Source organism: Carya illinoinensis, chromosome 1 (assembly GCF_018687715.1).
Source record: "Carya illinoinensis cultivar Pawnee chromosome 1, C.illinoinensisPawnee_v1, whole genome shotgun sequence".
In the NCBI taxonomy this organism is placed as follows: Eukaryota; Viridiplantae; Streptophyta; class Magnoliopsida; order Fagales; family Juglandaceae; genus Carya; species Carya illinoinensis.
Genome location: NC_056752.1, coordinates 52,499,262 through 52,519,636, shown reverse-complemented (window position 1 = coordinate 52,519,636; position 20,375 = coordinate 52,499,262). Strand labels below are relative to the sequence as shown.

The 20,375-nt window shown below is 32.6% G+C and overlaps 2 protein-coding genes across 8 annotated transcripts; one reads left to right on the top strand and one right to left on the bottom strand.

Annotated features, from left to right (window-relative positions):
• Nucleotides 1–3,493: 3,493 nt before the first annotated feature.
• LOC122284433 (glycerol kinase) lies at nt 3,494–7,316 on the top strand. Of its 7 annotated transcripts, none has more exons than XR_006231843.1 (6): nt 3,494–3,823; nt 3,910–4,131; nt 4,722–5,688; nt 6,535–6,789; nt 6,922–7,005; nt 7,109–7,316. XR_006231843.1 is itself a non-coding variant. In XM_043095294.1 (5 exons), the coding sequence occupies exons 1-4, from the start codon at nt 3,687–3,689 to the stop codon at nt 6,778–6,780; spliced, it is 1,572 nt and encodes a 523-aa protein (XP_042951228.1). In that variant the 5' UTR covers nt 3,494–3,686; the 3' UTR covers nt 6,781–6,789; nt 6,922–7,316. The 7 variants fall into 7 exon arrangements, 3 of the variants coding, with proteins under 3 accessions (XP_042951228.1, XP_042951226.1, XP_042951225.1); XR_006231849.1 differs by having other exon boundaries at nt 7,099–7,316; XR_006231831.1 differs by having other exon boundaries at nt 6,535–6,798.
• A 3,619-nt stretch (nt 7,317–10,935) lies between these two features.
• Nucleotides 10,936–11,749, bottom strand: LOC122303445 (VQ motif-containing protein 11-like). The gene has a single exon (XM_043115228.1). It carries the CDS (start codon nt 11,659–11,661, stop codon nt 11,020–11,022), a length of 642 nt encoding a protein of 213 aa, XP_042971162.1. The 5' UTR covers nt 11,662–11,749; the 3' UTR covers nt 10,936–11,019.
• Between the last annotated feature and the right edge of the window lie 8,626 nt (nt 11,750–20,375).

Genomic DNA, 20,375 nt, shown 5'->3' with positions numbered 1-20,375 from the left:
TCGTATAGCCGATGGGAAACTCTAAAATTCATACATCACGGACTTCTTAATGTATCCTTTCATTTCCTTGACTTTCCTGTCCCTTATCCGAAAGCAGAAATAGGGGAATTGCAATCCTATCGGAACTGGTCAACGATGCAAGTGGCTTCTGAATGCAGCCTAGAAAGTCGAGCAATTTGGAAATGGTGACACAAGGAAAGTAATAATGAAGAAATAACATTATTCCTCCCAATACAATGTTAAAATTCAACAACAATTACATGCAGCATTGCTCTTATATAAAGGACACACGTCAAATTGGATATAATTCATTTGAATTTTGCGTTTTTTTTTTCAATAAATTGAACTTGAATGAAAAATGCAATTCCTATGTCTTATAAGAGAATTAAAAAAAAAAAACTATTTTACAAATTAATATTGATGTAACACGTTAATTTTATTTATTGTAATGTAGTTTTTCATGAAAAAAAGTTTAAAAATAATTTGATATTTTAATTTGAAAGAGATGTTGCAACTCCTTTTCAAAAGATATTTATAATTTAATGCAAGTTTAATCTATAAAAGAGTAATAAATAATAATAGATACACTACATTTTTCACAATTTTATAAATAAAAATATTGCAACATGAAAGTATTTTTATAAAATATGATGCTCTCTTAAACTATTTTATAAGAATCGCTTAATTTAAAATAAATTTTAGGCTCATTCTTTGAGGCCTTGTTTGGTTAAGCAATTCATATGAAATGAGATGAGATATTTTAAATAGCAGTAAAATTTTTGAATTAAGATGATATGAAATTATTTGTAAAAAAAAAAATATATGTTTGGATAATGAGATAAGGTGAGATAGTTTTTACCTTTTAAGATTTGAAAAATGTGTGGGTTCCACAATATTTATATAATACTTGAATATATGCTGTTTATGTCAGTTTTGTACTGTTCATATCAATTTTTACCATTTTATAATGTTTATTTATTGTTCATTTAAGTTGATGTTTTCAAAATTTAAGAGATGAAATATTGTATCTGGATAGTCAAAACTACTCTATGGTATAACTCCAAATTAAATGAGATGTTTTCATCTGAATTGACTAACCAAACCATACCTAAGTTGTCTACAGAAGTGGAGCTGTGTAGATGATAGCTTTTTAATATATAAGAGGGGTTGGTTGTAGCTTTAGAAGAATCTCAGTTTAAGGATATTGCTTATGTTATTAGAAGAATATCGTTACGAAAAAACGAGTGTCTTTGAAGACAAATTTGACACCCCAGGTATGTGTGGATTGAAGGCTAGGAATGAAAAAAGTAAATTCTAGCAAACATAATTGAGCAACAGTCCAACAACTAAAGAATTCACTTAGAGGGCATGATAAGAACCAATTAGATGGAAAAAACTTGAACTAAATTGGTGTAAAATTAATTGGAATGGAGCTATAGATGCTAACAGATGCAAAATAGATGGTGGTATTGTGATTAGAAATTGGAAAGAGGAGCTAATGGTTGATGCGTGCATGCTAAATTTGTTGTAACTAATTCTTTATATGCTGAGATATTAGTATTGGAGAGAGCTGTACAGCTATGTTATGAGTTAATGATAGATAATATCATTTTTTATGAGAATGCTTTAGCAATAGTGAGAGCAATAAAAGCCAAAGAAAATAATTATTTACGGTATGGACAGATTATAGGGGACATCAAAAAATTTTTGAAGGTAGAGATACTTGAAGAATTCAACATGTACCTAGATGTGAGAATCAAGTAGCTCATAAATTAGCTAAGTTTGCATTATTTTGTGAAAATGAATATGTGTGGGTTAAAGAAGGAGCTTAAGTGATTATGCAATATATCAATTCTAAAGAACCATGTAATCCATAAACGAAAGGTTGGTTTATTTAAATAAATAAAAAAAAACGTTAAGCAAAAACAAATATTTTTTTTAATTTTTTTAAAAAATCATTTTTAATACTTTTAAACATTTTAAAAAAATATAAAAAAATTATAACAATATTAAAACAAAATTATTAATGATTAAGGAAAAGAAAAGATTAAAATAAAATAAAATAGAGCCAGCAATAACCCCAACAAGAGCCACCAGCGGTAATCCTATCATTTTCTTTTTTGTATAATTTTGCGGTGCCACAAAATCTGGCAATAGTTTGACCAAATTCTAAGGTAATGATAGATTGATAATTTATTTTATAAACAATTTTAAATATAATAATAATTTTTATTATATTTTAACACATCAAATAAAAAAAAGTTAAAATAAAATTTAAAATAATATTATTTTATTAATAATTGTATACAAGTTGATAATTAGAATAAGTTTGTCATTTTTAAATCGTAATTCCACCTATCAGTCACGTTGGTGTCGGTCAACGATACGCAATATGGCCACGTGGCAAGAAAATGCGGAACGAATATTGTTGAGCAAACCAACAACTCCGGAGTCATAAATGTCCTAAAGGGATTTCTCGTACTTTCCGTCCAACACCACGTCATCCTTTTTGTTTTGTTTTGAAAAGAAAGTGAGGTTATTTTTTTTTCCAACGGAATAAAGGAAACTTCACCTCGTTACATTTTTATTTGAATTTTTATCTTAACTTTTAATGCCAAAATAAAGAAATATTAAAGTCTTGTTTAGTTATAAAATATAAATGATCTCATTTTATATTATTTAATTATTATAATTTTTTAAATTTTTATACAAATTACAAAATATAATAAATAATTTAATTTTTTTATTTTTTTAAAAAAATTAAAATTAAAAAAATTATATTTTAACAATATTTTATTCAAATTTCATCTTATCTGTATAACAAAACGAGTTTAAAAAAAAATAATTTATAAAATTATATGTATGTGTGTGCATATATATATACATAGTAGTGTTATATATAAGCATAATATTATATATTGAGTAATAATCTTATTTTATAGGTTTTTTAATTCAAATTTTAAATTTCAAAATTTTTAATATTTTAATAACTTATTTATGTAAAACTGTAAATATAGATAATATTTTACATATATATGTATATTTGTAAGGATTATAAATTCATATTTAGCCGTCTTATGAGGAACTTATTTTAGTAAAATACAGCTCTAAATGATAAATAGAAATAAGTGCGTGCCATATTTAGTGAGTCTTCAATATCTAACTAATGTTTATTTCTAAAAAAAATTAATGTTAAAATATACCATATTTATTATTTATTTATTCATTTTGTAGATATGATATGATGCATTTTAATTTAATATGAGTAGGAATCACATTTTTTTTTTTTTACTAAATTTGTAACTTTTTTATATATAAATATATTTTCATCATAATCCGCATAGTTTTTTCCAAAGCAAAAGTTATCAAATGTTCCAATCTCCTAATTATTAGTCAGTATGGAAATAATTATCAAATATTTAATTTTTAAGGCATAATTATTAGTTAAAATATATAAATAATATCGAAGTTGACAGGATAGACATCGTGTACCTTTTCCAAGAAAAACTTGCCGGTAAAACCGATAACCTCTCCACTTGTTTGTCACCGCGGAAGCTCCTCAGACTTTTCTTCTCTCAAACTCCCCAATCTCTGTTTTCATATACTTTTTCTTCCTCAATAGCCCAAAAGAAAAAGCTTTACAAACAAAAGCGGGAAGACGTAGCGGAAGAGAAAGAAGAAGAATAATGTCAAAGGAGGAGGCTGTGTTTGTTGGGTCAATCGACCAAGGAACCAGCAGTACCAGATTCATAATCTATGACCGCTTAGCTCGCCCAGTGGGATCTCACCAGGTCGAGTTCACTCAGTTCTATCCAGAAGCCGGGTAATTCATCGAGTATCATCCACACCCTACTTTCTTTTTCTCTCTCCTTCACTCTCAAAATATTCTCTCGGATGTGTATTGTACAGATGGGTGGAGCATGACCCCATGGAGATTCTGGAGAGTGTGAGGGTTTGCATTGCCAAGGCAGTGGACAAGGCAACAGCAGATGGATACAACGTGGACAGTGGGTTGAAGGCTATTGGTTTGACCAATCAGAGGGAAACAACTCTGTTGTGGAGCAAATCCACCGGTTGTCCGCTTTACAACGCTATTGTTTGGATGGATGTTCGAACTAGTTCTATTTGCAGGTATTCCTCTGTCTATTTGAAGCTTGATTTTATTATTATTCGGTGTTAGTTTTAGTCTTGGAAATCCTTTATCTTCGATACTCTAGTTAGTTGGTTAATCTGGTTCCGAATTGTTTAGTAATTGCGTTTAAATTTCGGCAATATCCATCGATGGAATTGGGCTGTTACTACTTCTTTCTAGAAAATTTGATGCATACCCTTTCCTTGGAAAATCTGTTTATAAACTAGGTGTCAGACTGATTGTTATTCACGATTATTTTTTTTTCTGTTTGATAAGTCTGAAATTGTTTTGTTCATCCGTCGGGTTCTAATACTTTTCTGAATTGGGTTTGATCTATTTATGAACTTCGTTTGATACTCAATTATTGAAATCTCTGCTCATGAGTGGATTCAATTATATTTATGAATCCATTTAATGCCCTTCTAGGATTGGGATTGGGCTATAATTAGGTTGATATCCAGTATTAATAATCTCGGATTAAGGGTTTTTTTTTTTTTTTTAATAATTAGGAATACATGCTTGTCCTTTTCTGGGTGAATTGAATTCTTTATTTGGGTTTTTTTGTTTGTTTTTGTTTTTATATATACAGAAAATTGGAGAAGGAATTGTCAGGCGGGAGAACTCATTTTGTGGAAGTTTGTGGTCTGCCGATAAGCACCTATTTCAGTGCACTGAAGCTCCTCTGGTTGATGGAAAATGTGGATGCTGTCAAGGAGGCAGTGAAAGCAGGGGATGCTCTGTTTGGAACTATAGACACTTGGTTGATCTGGAACTTAACGGGTGGGCTAGCTGGAGGAATACATGTCACTGATATCTCAAATGCATCAAGAACAATGCTCATGAATCTCAAAACACTTAATTGGGATAAACCCACTTTAGAAACCCTAGGGATCCCAGCTGAAATTCTGCCCAAAATTGTCAGTAATTCTGAGCTTATTGGAAAAATATCCAAAGGATGGGCAGTTACTGATGTCCCAATTTCAGGATGTTTAGGTGACCAACATGCCGCGATGGTGGGGCAAGCTTGTAGGAAAGGTGAGGCTAAAAGCACTTATGGAACTGGTGCTTTCATACTTCTCAACACAGGTGAAGAGATAATCCAGTCAAAGCATGGGCTTCTAACCACCGTAGCATTCAAGCTTGGCCCTAAAGCTCCAGCAAATTATGCTCTGGAGGGATCGATTGCTATTGCTGGGGCTGCAGTTCAGTGGCTGAGAGACAGTCTTGGGATTATTAGTAGTGCGAGTGAGATCGAGAAATTGGCATCAGAGGTTGAATCCACAGGCGGGGTTTATTTTGTTCCTGCTTTTAATGGATTGTTTGCTCCTTGGTGGCGTGATGATGCTCGTGGAGTTTGTATTGGGATCACAAGGTTTACAAGCAAGGCTCATATTGCTCGAGCTGTTCTTGAGAGTATGTGTTTCCAAGTCAAAGATGTGCTGGATTCAATGCACAAAGATGCTGGGGAGAAGGGTGAGGTTAAGAATGAGAAGGGAGAATTCTTGCTTAGGGTTGATGGTGGTGCTACTGTTAATAATCTTTTGATGCAAATTCAGGTTTGAAATTTCTGTCTCTTTTATTATGATTTTTGCCCCCGGAGCAGCTTATTGTTGAACATTACCAAATCCAGCCTCTTTGTTTCATTTTTTATTGACATAATTCTAATAATTCTTTGCTAAATTCTTCCCTACTTGGTGTCTCTTCCTTTGTAAATAGATTTTGTTACCCTTTCTATGGCTGTAAAAACTGTCCTTTCCTTGGTAATTCTGTTGACTTATGTTGTTCTTATGCCAGAATGTAGGTCTCTAGTGATTGGTAGATCACTGAATGTGAACTGTAAATAGTAGTGAAAAAGTGGTGAAAAGTAGGTGAAAATTAATGATAAAATATTGAACAACATATCACTCAACTACCCAAACACAACCTTATACTTACAAAAAAATAGTTTTTATGAAGAGTTATGTTCAGATTTGCTGACTGTATGTCATGCTATGTTGAAGTTTCACAGAACAATTTTTTGGTAAATGTATTTGGCTCTCCGAGTCTCGACAAGAAATCAAAATTATTGAAGAAAATTTGAAAATGCAGAGAGTTATTTTCTTGCACGTTAGTACCAGTCTCTAAAAAATATTTGTATCCATGAATTTATTGTGTTTCTAAAAAGTACTTAATATTTTGCACCATATAGATACCATCCGTTTGAAATGAAATGGAGAGGATTCTTATCTGTTCGAATAGAGGAGGATAAATGCTTTTTGTGTCAGATCCTATTGGGCTGTTTAAATTGCTATGGCCATCTATATACATGCATATGGATGTATGTATGCATGTGCATATGTATATATTGATATAATGTATTTGGTCCAATAAATGTACATTGTATTTATTATCACTTTTTGTAGGGAGACTTGTTGGGAAGTCCAGTGTTGAGACCAGCTGACATAGAAACAACTGCTCTTGGAGCAGCCTATGCTGCTGGATTAGCTGTTGGCATTTGGACAGAAGATGAGATTTTCGCTTCCGAAGAAAAGGTTAAAAGTGCCACCATATTCAGTCCAAAATTGGGTGAGGAGTTGAGGAAGAAAAGGGTGGAGTCTTGGTGCAAGGCTGTTTCCAGAACTTTTGACTTGGCTGATCTTTCTCTTTGATATAAGCGTGTGAGCCGAGTCTGAATCCTGCAACCCTTAACTTTTATTTTTCTGTTATTGGAATATGATGGTAGCCAGAATTGTATGAAACAATGAATAATATTTGAATAAAACTGATTTCTGACTTTTTATACCCAACAGCAAATGATTGAAATGTTGTCTCGTTGCTCACATATTGGTGCATCCACTCATCCCCCTCGGTTCAATCAGTGTAATAACATCAAGGTAACCTAGATTTTTAGAATTCTGAATTCTATTGTTTTGAAAATTGGCACCTCTTTTTTGAGGCTTGGCTTCTAAGAGATTCTAGCTTTCAAGCTTTGATTAGAGGACTGTTGTAAATTATGCTGCGGAGAGATTGATCTGCCTTGGGAATTCGGATTCTTGATCAGGTAGCAGGCATTTCATTACAGGTGACCTTGCAGTTTGCCTTAGATATTTTTACTAGCTATTTATAATTTATTTTTTGAATAATGCTAAATAGAGTCTTAAAATGGAGTTCACTATAAAAAAATTATTATTTGTTTTTTATGTTAGTTTTGTATTTATTTATTTTATTTTTTTTAAATTACGCGGCGCTTGGTGCTTACGATTGCAAATATCATTTCTTGAGTTAGTCTTTATATAGTCTTCAAATGGGACATGCTCTTGCAAGCCTAAGCAATTATGTTTAAAAGAATAAAAAAATTCAATACCAAACTATGCAAGTAAGCACTAATTTCGGCCGTCACGATTTGGGCTGGCCCTGGGGAAATTATTTTTTGGCCATAAAATATTCTTCCCGCAGGAATTCACTCACTTCTGCGCGAAACCTCCTTCACAGAGAAAAAATATAGTTATAAATATAATTATGTACTAATCTGTACATTAATATGATGTGATTGATCAAAAAATAGATTTGATTGAAAATAGTATTAATTTAAATTTTAAATATGAATGAATCAATATTAGTACACAGATTAATACGCGACTATGCTTGTATATAACAAAACTCCATCCACAAAACGGGTCCTTGCTTTGTTAAAACACTACACCATCGTTGCCCAAGGTCACGGATAAAATCAAGCGGGATCCTTTCTTCTGCCACCGTCGCCGCCGAACGGCTTTTAGTGAGGCCCGTTGTCGCAGAACGCTGTTTCTTTTTGTCTTTGTCGATTCGTTTGCATCGGGACCCAGATTTCTGTACATTACTCTTTTTTACTTTTCCATTTCTTTGTCGATTTTGGGTCCAGTACTTCAAGTCAAGGCCGGCTCAATAGGAATGGGACTAAGGCTAAAATTTTTGTTGGAGTTTTTTTTTTATTTTAAAAAGTAAAATTAAATAAAATTATTTTAATTTTTATATTATATTTTTATTTATAAATAATTCCAATAGTTTGTCAAGTAAAATTAATGTTTAAGATTTTATACTACATTTTCAACTAATAACAGACTTAATTTTATCAAATCTAGTTTAACAAATTGTGCTTAGACTCTTAAGAGCCGTTTGAGAACACAACTGCTTTTAGATAGTTTCAGATATTTTCAAATTCAAATTTTTTTCTCTCATTTATCAAAACGAAACAAAACATCTTAACTCAAACTATTTTACTATTATTCACATATATTCTTAATATATAAATAAGCCCTAAAAGCAATTATAATTATAATTGTCAATAAAGTTATATAAATAACCTACACATTTGGAAAAAAGTAGGCCCTTGCCTTTTCAAAGATCATACTAAATTTTTTCATAACACTCAAAAATTAGATTTTACTATTTATAATTTTTACATTATATATTAAATTAATAATGATAAAAAAGAAGTATATTTTTAGAAGAAGAATACTTGATTAATTATTATGTTTGATATTTTTAAAACTAATAATTACATAATATTTATTTATTACTTTTGATGTTATCTTATTAGATTAATTAATTTTTTTAATTAAATATTTTTTCTTTAAAAAAAATCTACTTTAAACTTTTTTGAAAGGGGCCAGCTTGCCTAATTAGTCTTAGAGAAGAGCCGGCCTGCTTCAAGTTATAGATTTTGGTCATTTTGGAAGCCTTATCTTATTTGTTTTGTTTTTGTTTTTATTCTCGTTCATTTATTACTGAGGATTCAGATCTTGTACCAATTGGTTGTCCTAGAGTGAGTTCAATATTTTAATAGAATTAAAATAAATAAAAATATTAAAATTAATATTTTAATAAAATATTAATAAATTTAAAGAACTTGTTATTTAGTGTCGAGAAGTAGATAATTAAATTTGAATTTCTTAATAAAATATTGGTCAAACTTAAGTAGGCCGCTGCTGGTGCTTAAAGGCCCAAAGTCACATCTGACACGCCTGCCAATTGCCCAAAACCTCCCCCCCCCCCCCCCAAAAAAAAGTCCAAATTATACAATAATAAATACCAATCTCATCTTAACAGCTGTTCAAACTTCATATAAATATTTTTTATAATCATAATAATAACTTTATTTTACATTTGAACCTTATAAGTCATATTATGTTTTTAAAAATGTCATCATTCGTTTATAAAGAGAAATTCATATCTGTGACTGGATACGTGTAGTGATATTTCTATATCAATCATTTGGAACTCTATCAGTATATTACTGAATTGGTATAGATTTCACTGTTACTGATATTCTCTATAAACAAATGTCTAAGAGACAGTACTCTACCTAAATAGAAACTCAATCTCTACGGATAAATTATCTAAGAGACGAACACTTTTTTTTAATATACAATAATGAAAATAAGAATAAAAAATAATGGATTACAATTTGAATCAATTTCGATAAACTTTGATGGCATGTGAAGACAATTGTCTATTTTCAGCCACAAAAGTTAAAAGTGAAAAGATTTGGTGGTGCAATTCCAGTGATCTGGCAAGAAGAGCTGCAGGGCATGTGGGGACCACGCACAGTGATTTTTATAAAATTGCTACTATCCTCAAAACTATTTGTAGCCTAAAATTCTACTTTGTGTTGTGTGTGTCTCTTGAGAGTTGTCGGAAAATTTAGATTTGACTTTTTCTACCTTAAAGGAAGAAAAATAAACTAAAAAAAAAAGAGGGAATGAGGGAGAAAGAGGAGAAGAAAGGAGAAATGAGGAAAGAATAGGGGGAGAGGCCGCCAAAAGCCTGTGGCTTAGATGACATAAGACCCAACCCTCAAAAGAGAGGTTTTGGATTCGATCCCCCTCTCCAAATCTTGCAATATATATATATATATATATATAAAGGTGGGGGAGAGGCCTCCTGCAAAATTTAAATCTAGAGGCTTTTTTTAGGAGTGAGAGAGAGGGTTTTAGAAGGAAAAGATACCCTTTTATAAATTATATTATGTTAAGTAAATGGTATATAATGTAGAGATTTTATAATAATATTATAATCATGATAGAGGTTTTACAATAGCATTACTGATTAATGAGAAGTTGTTGAGACAATTTCCAAAAAGAAAATCGAGTACAAACAAAAGAAGAAACCGCAATAGCATTGCTTTTTATCTTTTCAAAAATTTCATGCGCAATAGCATGGAATTAGAGGATGTCTTTTACTCGTATTCTTTTCAAATAATTTGTTCAAGGCAACAAATTATCTAAAAGCATTTTTGTTTTGTTTTGTTTGGGCAGAAGGTCAACGACGGCCAAAGAATGCCGCTTTTTCACTCCTTTGCAAATTACCTCCATGACTCGACACTCCAAGTAAACTCCCATTTTCGTTACTTGGAAACCACCCATCCTGACCGTCCATATCTCGACGGTGAAAGATTGGGCTTTATCCTTCAAATTTTGAACTAATAACCCTGCGTCGGAGGAATCAGACCCGTCGATTTAGAGCAGCCACTTTACACTAATGTCATCATAGTCCTGACAACATCGTATTAATTACCCAACTACAAATCCTAGCCGTTTGTTTTGTCGGATATAGGCGTAGTTGCCTTTCCCTAGATCTATGCCGGTCACTAAATCCAACGGCCTCAATTTTCAGCTAGCCTTGTCAAAAATTTAAATGTAAAATAATAATTGTTTTCTTAAAAGGAATGTTCTTCTTCTTCGTCTTCGTCTTCGTCTTCTTCATTCAGAGCTGCAATGCAAATTGCATTGAATGGAATGACATGAATAAAGAAATGAATAAAACTAATCAAATCAATACTCGAATGAGTAATAATTAACGAAACATATATTTCAATTGATACTAGAAGATTAAATCCATAGAACTATAATTACTTTGATACAAAATTATTAATGAGAATACGAATTGTGATTCAACAGATCTCTAGGAGAATGCAGGGGGAACAAAGTCAGAAGCTCAGGAGGGTCAGACCCTCTTGGAGTACTGAGTGGACTCGGGTGCAAATAGAAACCTTTTTCGGCAATGGCCCTCTCTTCTTCCTCCTCCAACTCACGCGGCGTCCTCGGGCTGCCACGGCCGTATAACTCCAAAGGAGACACTGGGGAGAAGATCATAGTCCTTACGTGAGACCCAGAAGAAGAAGCCGATGGTGCCGATGATGGTCCGGAATTGAAGCTGGGCTTGGCCATGCAGTGCTTGTTGAAGGCAGCAGCGTGTTCGATGTTGAGTTCGAGCTTTTTGGTGGCGTGCCGGCGTTCATGGAGCTTGAAGGTGGGTTTTCTGGGACCCATCTCGGTGGCAGCGGCGGCGGTTGAGTTGGTGGGTTTAGGGGTGGTGTGGTGGTGAGCAGGTTTGAGGGTGAGAGGGAGCTTTAGGGCAGAAGGGTCTTCAGGGGCTCCGGTTAGTTTCTGAACCACAGCCCGGAAATTTGAAGGATCGGCTTGGACGAAGGTGGTGTTGGGTGAGGTTGGGTCGGATGCATAGGTTGGTAAGCGCATGATGGCGTTACAGTTGCTGGTATTGGAAGCCATCACAGAGAGAAAAAGGTAAGTGATCAGAAAGAAAGCGGGAAGGGAGGCTGAAACGTGAGGTTTTATACCTGCTAAGAGAGAAAAGGGTTGCTTTTAAACATATAAATACATATATTTTATCTTTTACTTTCACTTACTTGTCTTGTTTATTTTTTCAACCTCGAGTTTTGGCCTTTGGGGTGCTCTTAATTTATGGGTTACTGTGTGGTGGAAATGTCAGACTGAGGCATACGGGTAGATCAGAAGGTCAGACGAGAAGCACGTAATGCAAATTAGAATTATTCTATTTATCAAACACTATACATAATATTTTTTAATATATAAATATATATAGTTTTATAAAGAATATATAATATATGAAAGATAACTATAATAATTCAATTAGAATAAAATAAAATAAAAAATAATTTTAAAATATTTAAAATATATAGTATAAGATGATGACTAGCATCTCTTTATAAATTATAATTTCTTTGTACCTTGTGGACGTATTTTATTACTGTTTCCACTCTGACTAAAACGTGGAGTTGGTGCCATTTTTAATTATTTGTTCTCATTCATGTTAGGCAAAATAAAATAGTGGCATTGAAGTCAATGTGTTGCCGGGCTTGAGTTTCATAGAAAGCACCAGGCAACCCCCAAGCATCATCCTCGCATATATTTTATATATATAGAAGACAGAATTTTCTGATGCAGATCCTCTCGTCTTAAACCCATATCTTGGACTCTTAACAAGTGCCATATTTATGTGGCCCTACACGTATTTGCTTCAATAATAGCAAGCAAATCCGCTAGAAATGAATAATGAAATTCTGGATACATTTATGCAAGGGAGATTTGCTTCCTTTCATGCAATGCTTTGAAGGTAAATAAGAGTAGAAGGAGCGGAAAGGAAACAGTAGTTTGAATTTTTTTTAAAAAAGGACGAAAACAAAAGGAGTAATGAATGAAGAATGAGCTGGCATTCAATGATGATTCACGCGGGGTCAGCGGGGCATTGAAACAAGAAACGATGTGAATGACTACACAGACAGCAGCCACAGAGTCAGACCCTCGTCAGAGGATACACCTCTCTCTCTCTCTCTCTCTTTTTCTCTCCTTACTTGCCACCTCTGCCTTAAATGTCTGAGATTGTGGGGGTGGAGCCTGGAGGGATCAATCAATGGGGAAAATTTCTAATTCTCTTTTTCCCATCTTTTTCTCTGCCGTTTCCCCCTTTGTTTGCGTGAGGGATTGTACTTTTGACATTATGGACAAAAGCTTCTCCTGCCTTGTTTTAGGTCCACTCTAGCTTGGTTCCTTGTAATTTCATTGCTTTACTCTTCGTGTTTTTGTATTGCTTTTGGTGTCTGTTTTTCTGAATATTTTGACATTTGTTGTTCCTTTACTTTCGCAAGAGGCTTCCTTACAATTTCAGCTAGTTTTTCTTTGCTGCTTCTTTCGGTTTTTTCCCATTTGAACGTTTACTTTTAAATGAAAGAAATTAGCAGTTAGATTAGAGCATTACAACATTAGTAATAGACTCAATAAAATTAAAATATAACCAATATTTAACTAAAAAATATAAAAATAGACTATAGTGGACTTAACAAAATTATAATAATTTTAGTTTTCATCAATTTCACTAGACAAATCTGTTGAACCCTAACTGGTGGTTAAATATTATTTTAGCATAAAAAATTCCATCTCCCTCTTGATTTTCAATTCTTACCTTCTGTATTTCCTAATTTATGTTTCCTAAACATATTTAATCATTTGGATAGATTTTTACTTTAATTTACATCTATACTATTCTTGAAAGAATATGATTGTAGAAAAAATATATTAGTTGAAAAAATATGACTGTTATAAAAAAAGATCGTCAAAAAAATCTTATCTGTTAGAATAATATAAATGTTAAAAAATTAATGTGTAATTTTTTAATAACGAATAAATATTTAAATTATAATTAGAATTAAAATAAATAAAAATGTCAAAATCAACATTTTAATAGAATAATGAGAAATTTTTTGAGTGTGTTATTTGGTGTTATTGAAAAGTGATTAGTTAAATTTATAAAAGTGAATTTTTTAATTAAATTTTAGTCAAATTTTGTTAAACCCATTAGTAGTGTTCATTGATTTCATCAAAGATATCTTCAAAATTTAGCTAAAAGTACATGTCGTTCATAAATTCCAAACCATTCAAGCCATGACTCTATATTGGATTAATCAAAATAATAATATAATAATAATTTTTAATTTTTTTTTCATATTTTGTAACTACAGTAAGTTAATTAATAATTTAATTTTTATTCAAAATTTAGTTAAAAGTACATGTATTTCACAAATCTAAAACAATTTAAGCCATAACTCTACATTAGATTAGTCAAAATAATAATATAATATTATTTTTTAATAATATTATTTTTTTCATATTTTGTAACTACTAACCATATGTTAATTAATGATTTAATTTTTTACTTAAATTATTGTTTCTCAATTATTATTTTTTCTCAACCTATTTATTTATCAACTATTATTTTTCCTCAACCTTATAAATTATTAGAATAAAATATTCTTTTGGTTATGAATACTATTACTTCAAATATGTAGATAAGTTTACATATACCGCAGCTCAAATGTGAAACTAACCAATTTAAGAGATATAAAGCCATAAATTTAGATGCACAGTGCTGAGGCAAGCAATTTTAATTAATGCTAAAAAGGGATGAAGAGTACTCGTAGCAGGGCACTATTTACCTTTGTTCTCCGGTGCTTGTGCTACAACCTTTTTTTAATATATATATATATATATATATATTTTCATGTTGTTATGTTCAATTAAAAGAAAGAAAATCGATTTTGATATGAAATTGTTGGTCCTAGTCTGCGTTTAGATGTTGAAATGATTTTAAATGATCTAAGTTAATTTGTAAATAATAATATTTTATATTGAAATGTATTTGAATATAAATAGTTTGACATATTTGTTTAAATATATAAATTAAGTTAAGATGAGTTTAAATTTTTATAAGAAATTAAAAAAATAGTGAGTCCCGTTTATAATTAGTTTGAGATAGATTGATGTGAGTTTGTATTCTAAAGATAACCTTAATTTAACTAAAATATAATAAATTAAAAAGTGGTCGTGTTATTTTTTTTATGAAAACAAAAACAAGTTCAAATAAAATATGACATGGGATGGAATAATCTGTCATGTTTGGCCTAAAATTCCCAATAAAGAATTCGCATCATCATATACTTGTAAAGAGTCGACCTATGAAATTATTAAGCATCGACCACGTGCCTTAATGATAACCATGTGATTAATAAATATATGCCCACTATGAGCTATGCTTTCCAATATTCAGAAACACAAAGAAACTGGTATTTTTTTTTTTCATCTCCTTTCCCATAGTCAAAAGTCACTCATAAGATGTCATCTGTTTGGATCCCATGAAAACCATGGAAGATGCCAAGGGAACACTCAATCATACGAGGCATCTATGGAGGACAACATGATTGGAAAATAGACTATGGTTCAAAGAAAAATGCTTTCTTGCTTGAGTGGGGTTTTAACAAACCAACACATTAAACTCAATATTCTGAAACTCAACAAACAACCCACTAAGCTAAAAAAAGGGGTCTTAGATCATGTGGATAATCATTCAAAGTAAGGAGCTTTGGTTTTATAATGTTCTTTAGTGGATGACTTTTGCTTTGGGGACAAGTGTTGGGTTTCCGTTACAAGTGGTACCAAAGTCATGGGTGTTTGGATATCAAAGGACTACTTGTGAAGAATGAAAGATTGACCTTTTATGCTTAAGGATAAGGCAAGATCGAACATATACATCCTATCCATTTACCACAATTATGGTTCTTATTTTCTATCATAGAAATAATTAATGATAATTTAGGGACCTTTATCTGCAAGCAACTTTCTTATGAATATTTAAGTAATTAGATTAGGTCTCATTTTGTTATACATATGAGATGAGAAGAGATGAAAGTTAAAAGTAAAATAAAATATTATTAAAATATAATTTTTTAATATTACTTTTATTTTGAGATTTGAAGAAAGTTGAATTGTTTATTGTTATGTAAAAATTTAAAAAAATTACAATGATTATATAAAATGAGATGGTTTGTGTAACCAAACGAAACTCAACTTTGTTCAAATGCAAATATGTTTTTACATATGAACAAAATCGAATTCTGTGTTCGGGAGACCAATACATATTACATAAACTAAATACCAATTAGTAAAGGATTGTTCTTAATTGGTTTTCCTTTGTCTTTGACTTGGTAACACCAACGTTGGCTTGACATAATTAGCTATATATGGTATTTTGTAACACTGATTAGAAAAAAAGAAAAAGAACAAAAAAACAACTTAGGTATGATGAGTTGTGTTCCTTTTTTATTATATTTTTCCCTAGAGCCCTCTCTCCCAAACCCCCTTCCTCTCCATAAATTGAACCTAAAGGCTAAAACTTTCCCCTCGGAAGAGAGGCATCAGCACTTTTTGGGACTCATATTAAGTAAACATAGATGAAAATGGGAACAACATCATTTCCCCAATCATTTTGGGTCCACTCCATTATCTTTGCGTAATTGAGAAACCTTCGTCTGTTTGAAGAATATGGCTTCTCAAATCAAAATCTAATATGAGAGTAATCATCACCACCACCTCTAATTTTTACCCTTCTAGCTAGCTAAGCCATTTATCGTTCTTGCATGTGGTTATAATTACCCACTCAGATGTGACATGTCACCACTACTGCTTTTATTTTTTTGGCCATAAAAAGAAACGAAAAACAAAGGGATCGATATCCTTCAATATGAGAATTAATTACGTACCATCCCACTCTCCAACCTCTCTTTCTTCCTAATTTGTCAAACTGTGTTCTTTATTCATGGATTGGCGTGAATATATTGGCAACTGCATGCTTTCTCAATAAGCCTTACTGTTGCAAAGAGATATATATAGGATGGAGGAGAAAAGAAAAGACGACTAAAGAAAAACTTGCTCGATTTGTACGTTTAGGAGTCTGGCCGGGAAAAAAACACAGAAATTTGGAGCGCATGACATATACATGCGTGAATGCGAGGTTTTTGTCAATAAAAAGAGCGAAATGTTGAACTCTTTGCTTAATGAATGTGCGTAGCAAATTATGACTTGGCTTAGCATAATACAACGAAGTACTCAAGCTTACCTCCTACTTAGAGAACACGAAATTGAAGACGGAAATAAACACATGCATTAAAGTCTTAGCTAGCCATGCAACAAAACAATTGTCAAGATGGTGCATTATTAATTTGGACTATATATCGTATTCTGTTGAACTTAATGTTGCCCATTTTCCTTATCTTTGAATTGCAGGTCAATATAGAATCTGTGAATAGAACACAAGGGTGAGAGAGATTGATGAAGTCATAAATATGCCAGGAAGGTAGCCAACCCTATGATTAATGCTAGATCGTAGTTATTCATCAATGGCAAAGAATCTTGGTCGTTGCAGCCTCTGACATGTTTGTGATTCTACTGCTTGGGATTAATAACCACCGTATTACACTGGCTTTAATTTGCAAATAAATATTCAGTAGTAACTGGTTTAACTGTTGGGAATTTGGAGCTCTAAATTCACTCCCCTAAGATCTACTATTTATAGGAATAACAAAAAAAAAAAAATAGAGAAATAATAACAACACAAGAAATTTACGTGGAAACTCAAAAACAGGAGAAAAACCATCAGACTCAGAGAAAATTCATTATGTAAAAAATTGTTACAATCACATAATTTTTCTCCTCACCACAGCCACAAATCTACCCCACTAGTAAATCTTTAACTCTACACTTCTTCCCCTTTTATAAAAGGCTAATAGAGGAATTTAACTAAAGTTAAAAGTTACTAGATAAGTTTTCAACTGGTGCACTTAAATTAAGAGGCTAAGCCTCTTATTTATAACTCATGAGTCTTGCCTCTTCCTCACTCACTACCAATGTGGGACTCCAAAGAGCAAAACTCAACAATCTCCACCTTGCGACTTTGACTGGTCCCACAGCCAAGCTCCACCTCAATGAAGATCTTCATAACTTCCGCTATCATGCTTCACCATAAAAGCATACCCACTCAGAATAAACCAATTCCAAGCATTTCACTTCGACCCATGTCGAAAAACAATCTTGCTGAAAATTATGGTGTAACTTCCACGTTTGACTCTCCTGGAAGTTCATCAGCCATCGACATGAATTTCCACCACACACCTTGCATCAATGCCAAACCAATGCCTGTGTACAAACTTGTGGACCCGCTAATATTAACACATCCTCTATCATGGCAACTTTGGGAATTAGCGGCATGCCATGAGGATGTACATGTCTCTTTTTAAAGATCGAAATCTTCCATGGAGAGAGACACAATATTAGCATCAATATCAGTATCTCCATTTACTGACTTGGAGCCACTTGCCGAACCTGCTCTGCTCCAGCTCTTGGACAATTTTTCTTGATGTGCCCAGATTGTCCACACCCCCAACAGACTACTTTCTTCTTCATGGAGTTCTTCATCTTTCCATTTCCAGCTGCTACAATCGCAAAGTTCTCAAGTAGAACATTACTTCCACTACTTAGTCTTCTCTCTTCAGAAAAGATTTTACTGGTAACCTCTGAAAGAATTATTTTCTCCTTCCCATGTATCAAAATAGGTTTCATGTGCTTATAGGAAGGTGGAAGAGACCATATGAGTCTCAAGGCTTGATACTCATCATCAATTTTAACTCCAATAGCTTCTAGCTCAGCAACAATGCCATTGAGAACGCTTAAATGATCTGAAATAGTTGTACCTTCACTCATTCGCAGTGTATGAAACTGCTCCTTCAGGTACACGCGATTTGAGATGCCCTTCGTCTGATACAACTCTTCGAGTTTTTCCCAGAGTTCATTTGCCGTAGATATTCCATGCACATTTGCAAGAACATTTTTGATCAGGCACAGACGTATTGCACTTGCTGTTCTCAAATCCAGATCCTCCCAATTTTCATCGCTCATTTTAGATCTGCTACTTTCACCAGTCACACTAGTACCAGTGCTGACTTCATGTGTTGGTCTGCCCTTCAATACCTTGTGTAATCCTGATTGAATCAAGACATCCTTGACTTGTACTTGCCACAAGCCAAAATTGATTCTCCCATCAAATTTCTCCACCTTAAATTTGACAATATTTGAAGGCATACTTCCTGACATTGCTTTGATGAATTTATTGTAGAAATGAATAGTACCTCACTAAGTCAGTTCCCAGGAAAGATTGGAGGGTCACAATGGACACACTTAAAATTTCCAATCTCTTAGACAGAACCTCCTTAGACTGTACGTATCCACACTACCACACCAAAACTCCACTCCACAAAAAGAGCCTAGTGGCTCTGATACCAATTGTTGGGAATTTGGACCTCCAAATTCACCCCCCAGGATCTACCCTTTACATGAATAACAAGAAAAATAGAGAAATAATAACAACATAAGAAATTTACGTGGAAACTCCAAAACAGGAGAAAAACCACCAGACCCAGAGAAGAAAATTCACTATGTGAAAAATTGTTACAATCACATAATTTTTCTCCTCACCACACTCACAAAGCTACCCCACTAGTAAATCTTTAACTCTATACCTCTTTCCCTTTTACAAAAGGCTAATAGAGGATAGGGCTGAGCAAAAATCCGAAAATCCGACTCTGACTCCGCTCCGGCTCCGACAAGTCGGAGTCGGAGTCGGAGTTCAGGCGGATCCGACTCCGACTCCGCCTCCTATTCTGACTCCGACTTCCCACCGATTCCGACTCCACTAATATATATATTTTATAAATAATATATGTGTTTTTCTATATATTAATCATATAAATATAAAGTCAAAAATTATTAGATAAGCTTTTAACTGGTGCACTTAAACTAAGAGATTAAGCCTCTTATTTATAACTCATGAGTTTTGCCTCTTCCTCACTCACTACCAATGTAAAACTCTAAAGAGCAAAACTCAACATTAACTTTGTCAAAAAGAAAAAGACAAGTGAAATACAAGATTGAGGTCAAGCACTGTAGGCATTGCCTCGAGTAAATGCATCATTTATAACTGCAGTTTTGCATGAACATATAGTAATAGGTCTTTTATTGTCCACGAACATTAATGTGACACCCGATACCATAATCATATTTTATTGTGATTTCTGCCCAAGATAATAATTGTCTTGTTGAGATATATATATATGTATATATATGTACAGTCATTTTGTCCTAAACTACTTCAATCTTCTTAATTCCTCCAGTTAAAACAGGTCAGAAACAACCAGAGATCAGTTCGGATTTTAATACCGGGTATGGTAAAGGGCCCCAGGCCAACACCCGTATCATAATGTACCATATAATATTATACAAGAATTTTCAGAAATATAGCTATATTTGTATATTGAATTGAATTGAGTTGAATTATGAATAATAATATTTTATAAATTTTATTGAGATTAACTTTTTTTAGTTGATATGAATTTAATTTTTTTAATTAAGATATATTAATTTAGTTGAGATGAGTTTAAATTTTTTATGAGAAGTTGAAAAAGTAATAAATCATATTAATAATTAGTTTAAAATAAATTGAGATCAAAATCAACACTCTATATGGACTGAAATATATTGAATTGTGTTGTGCTTTTCAGTTTTCATTGCAGAAATCTAAAATC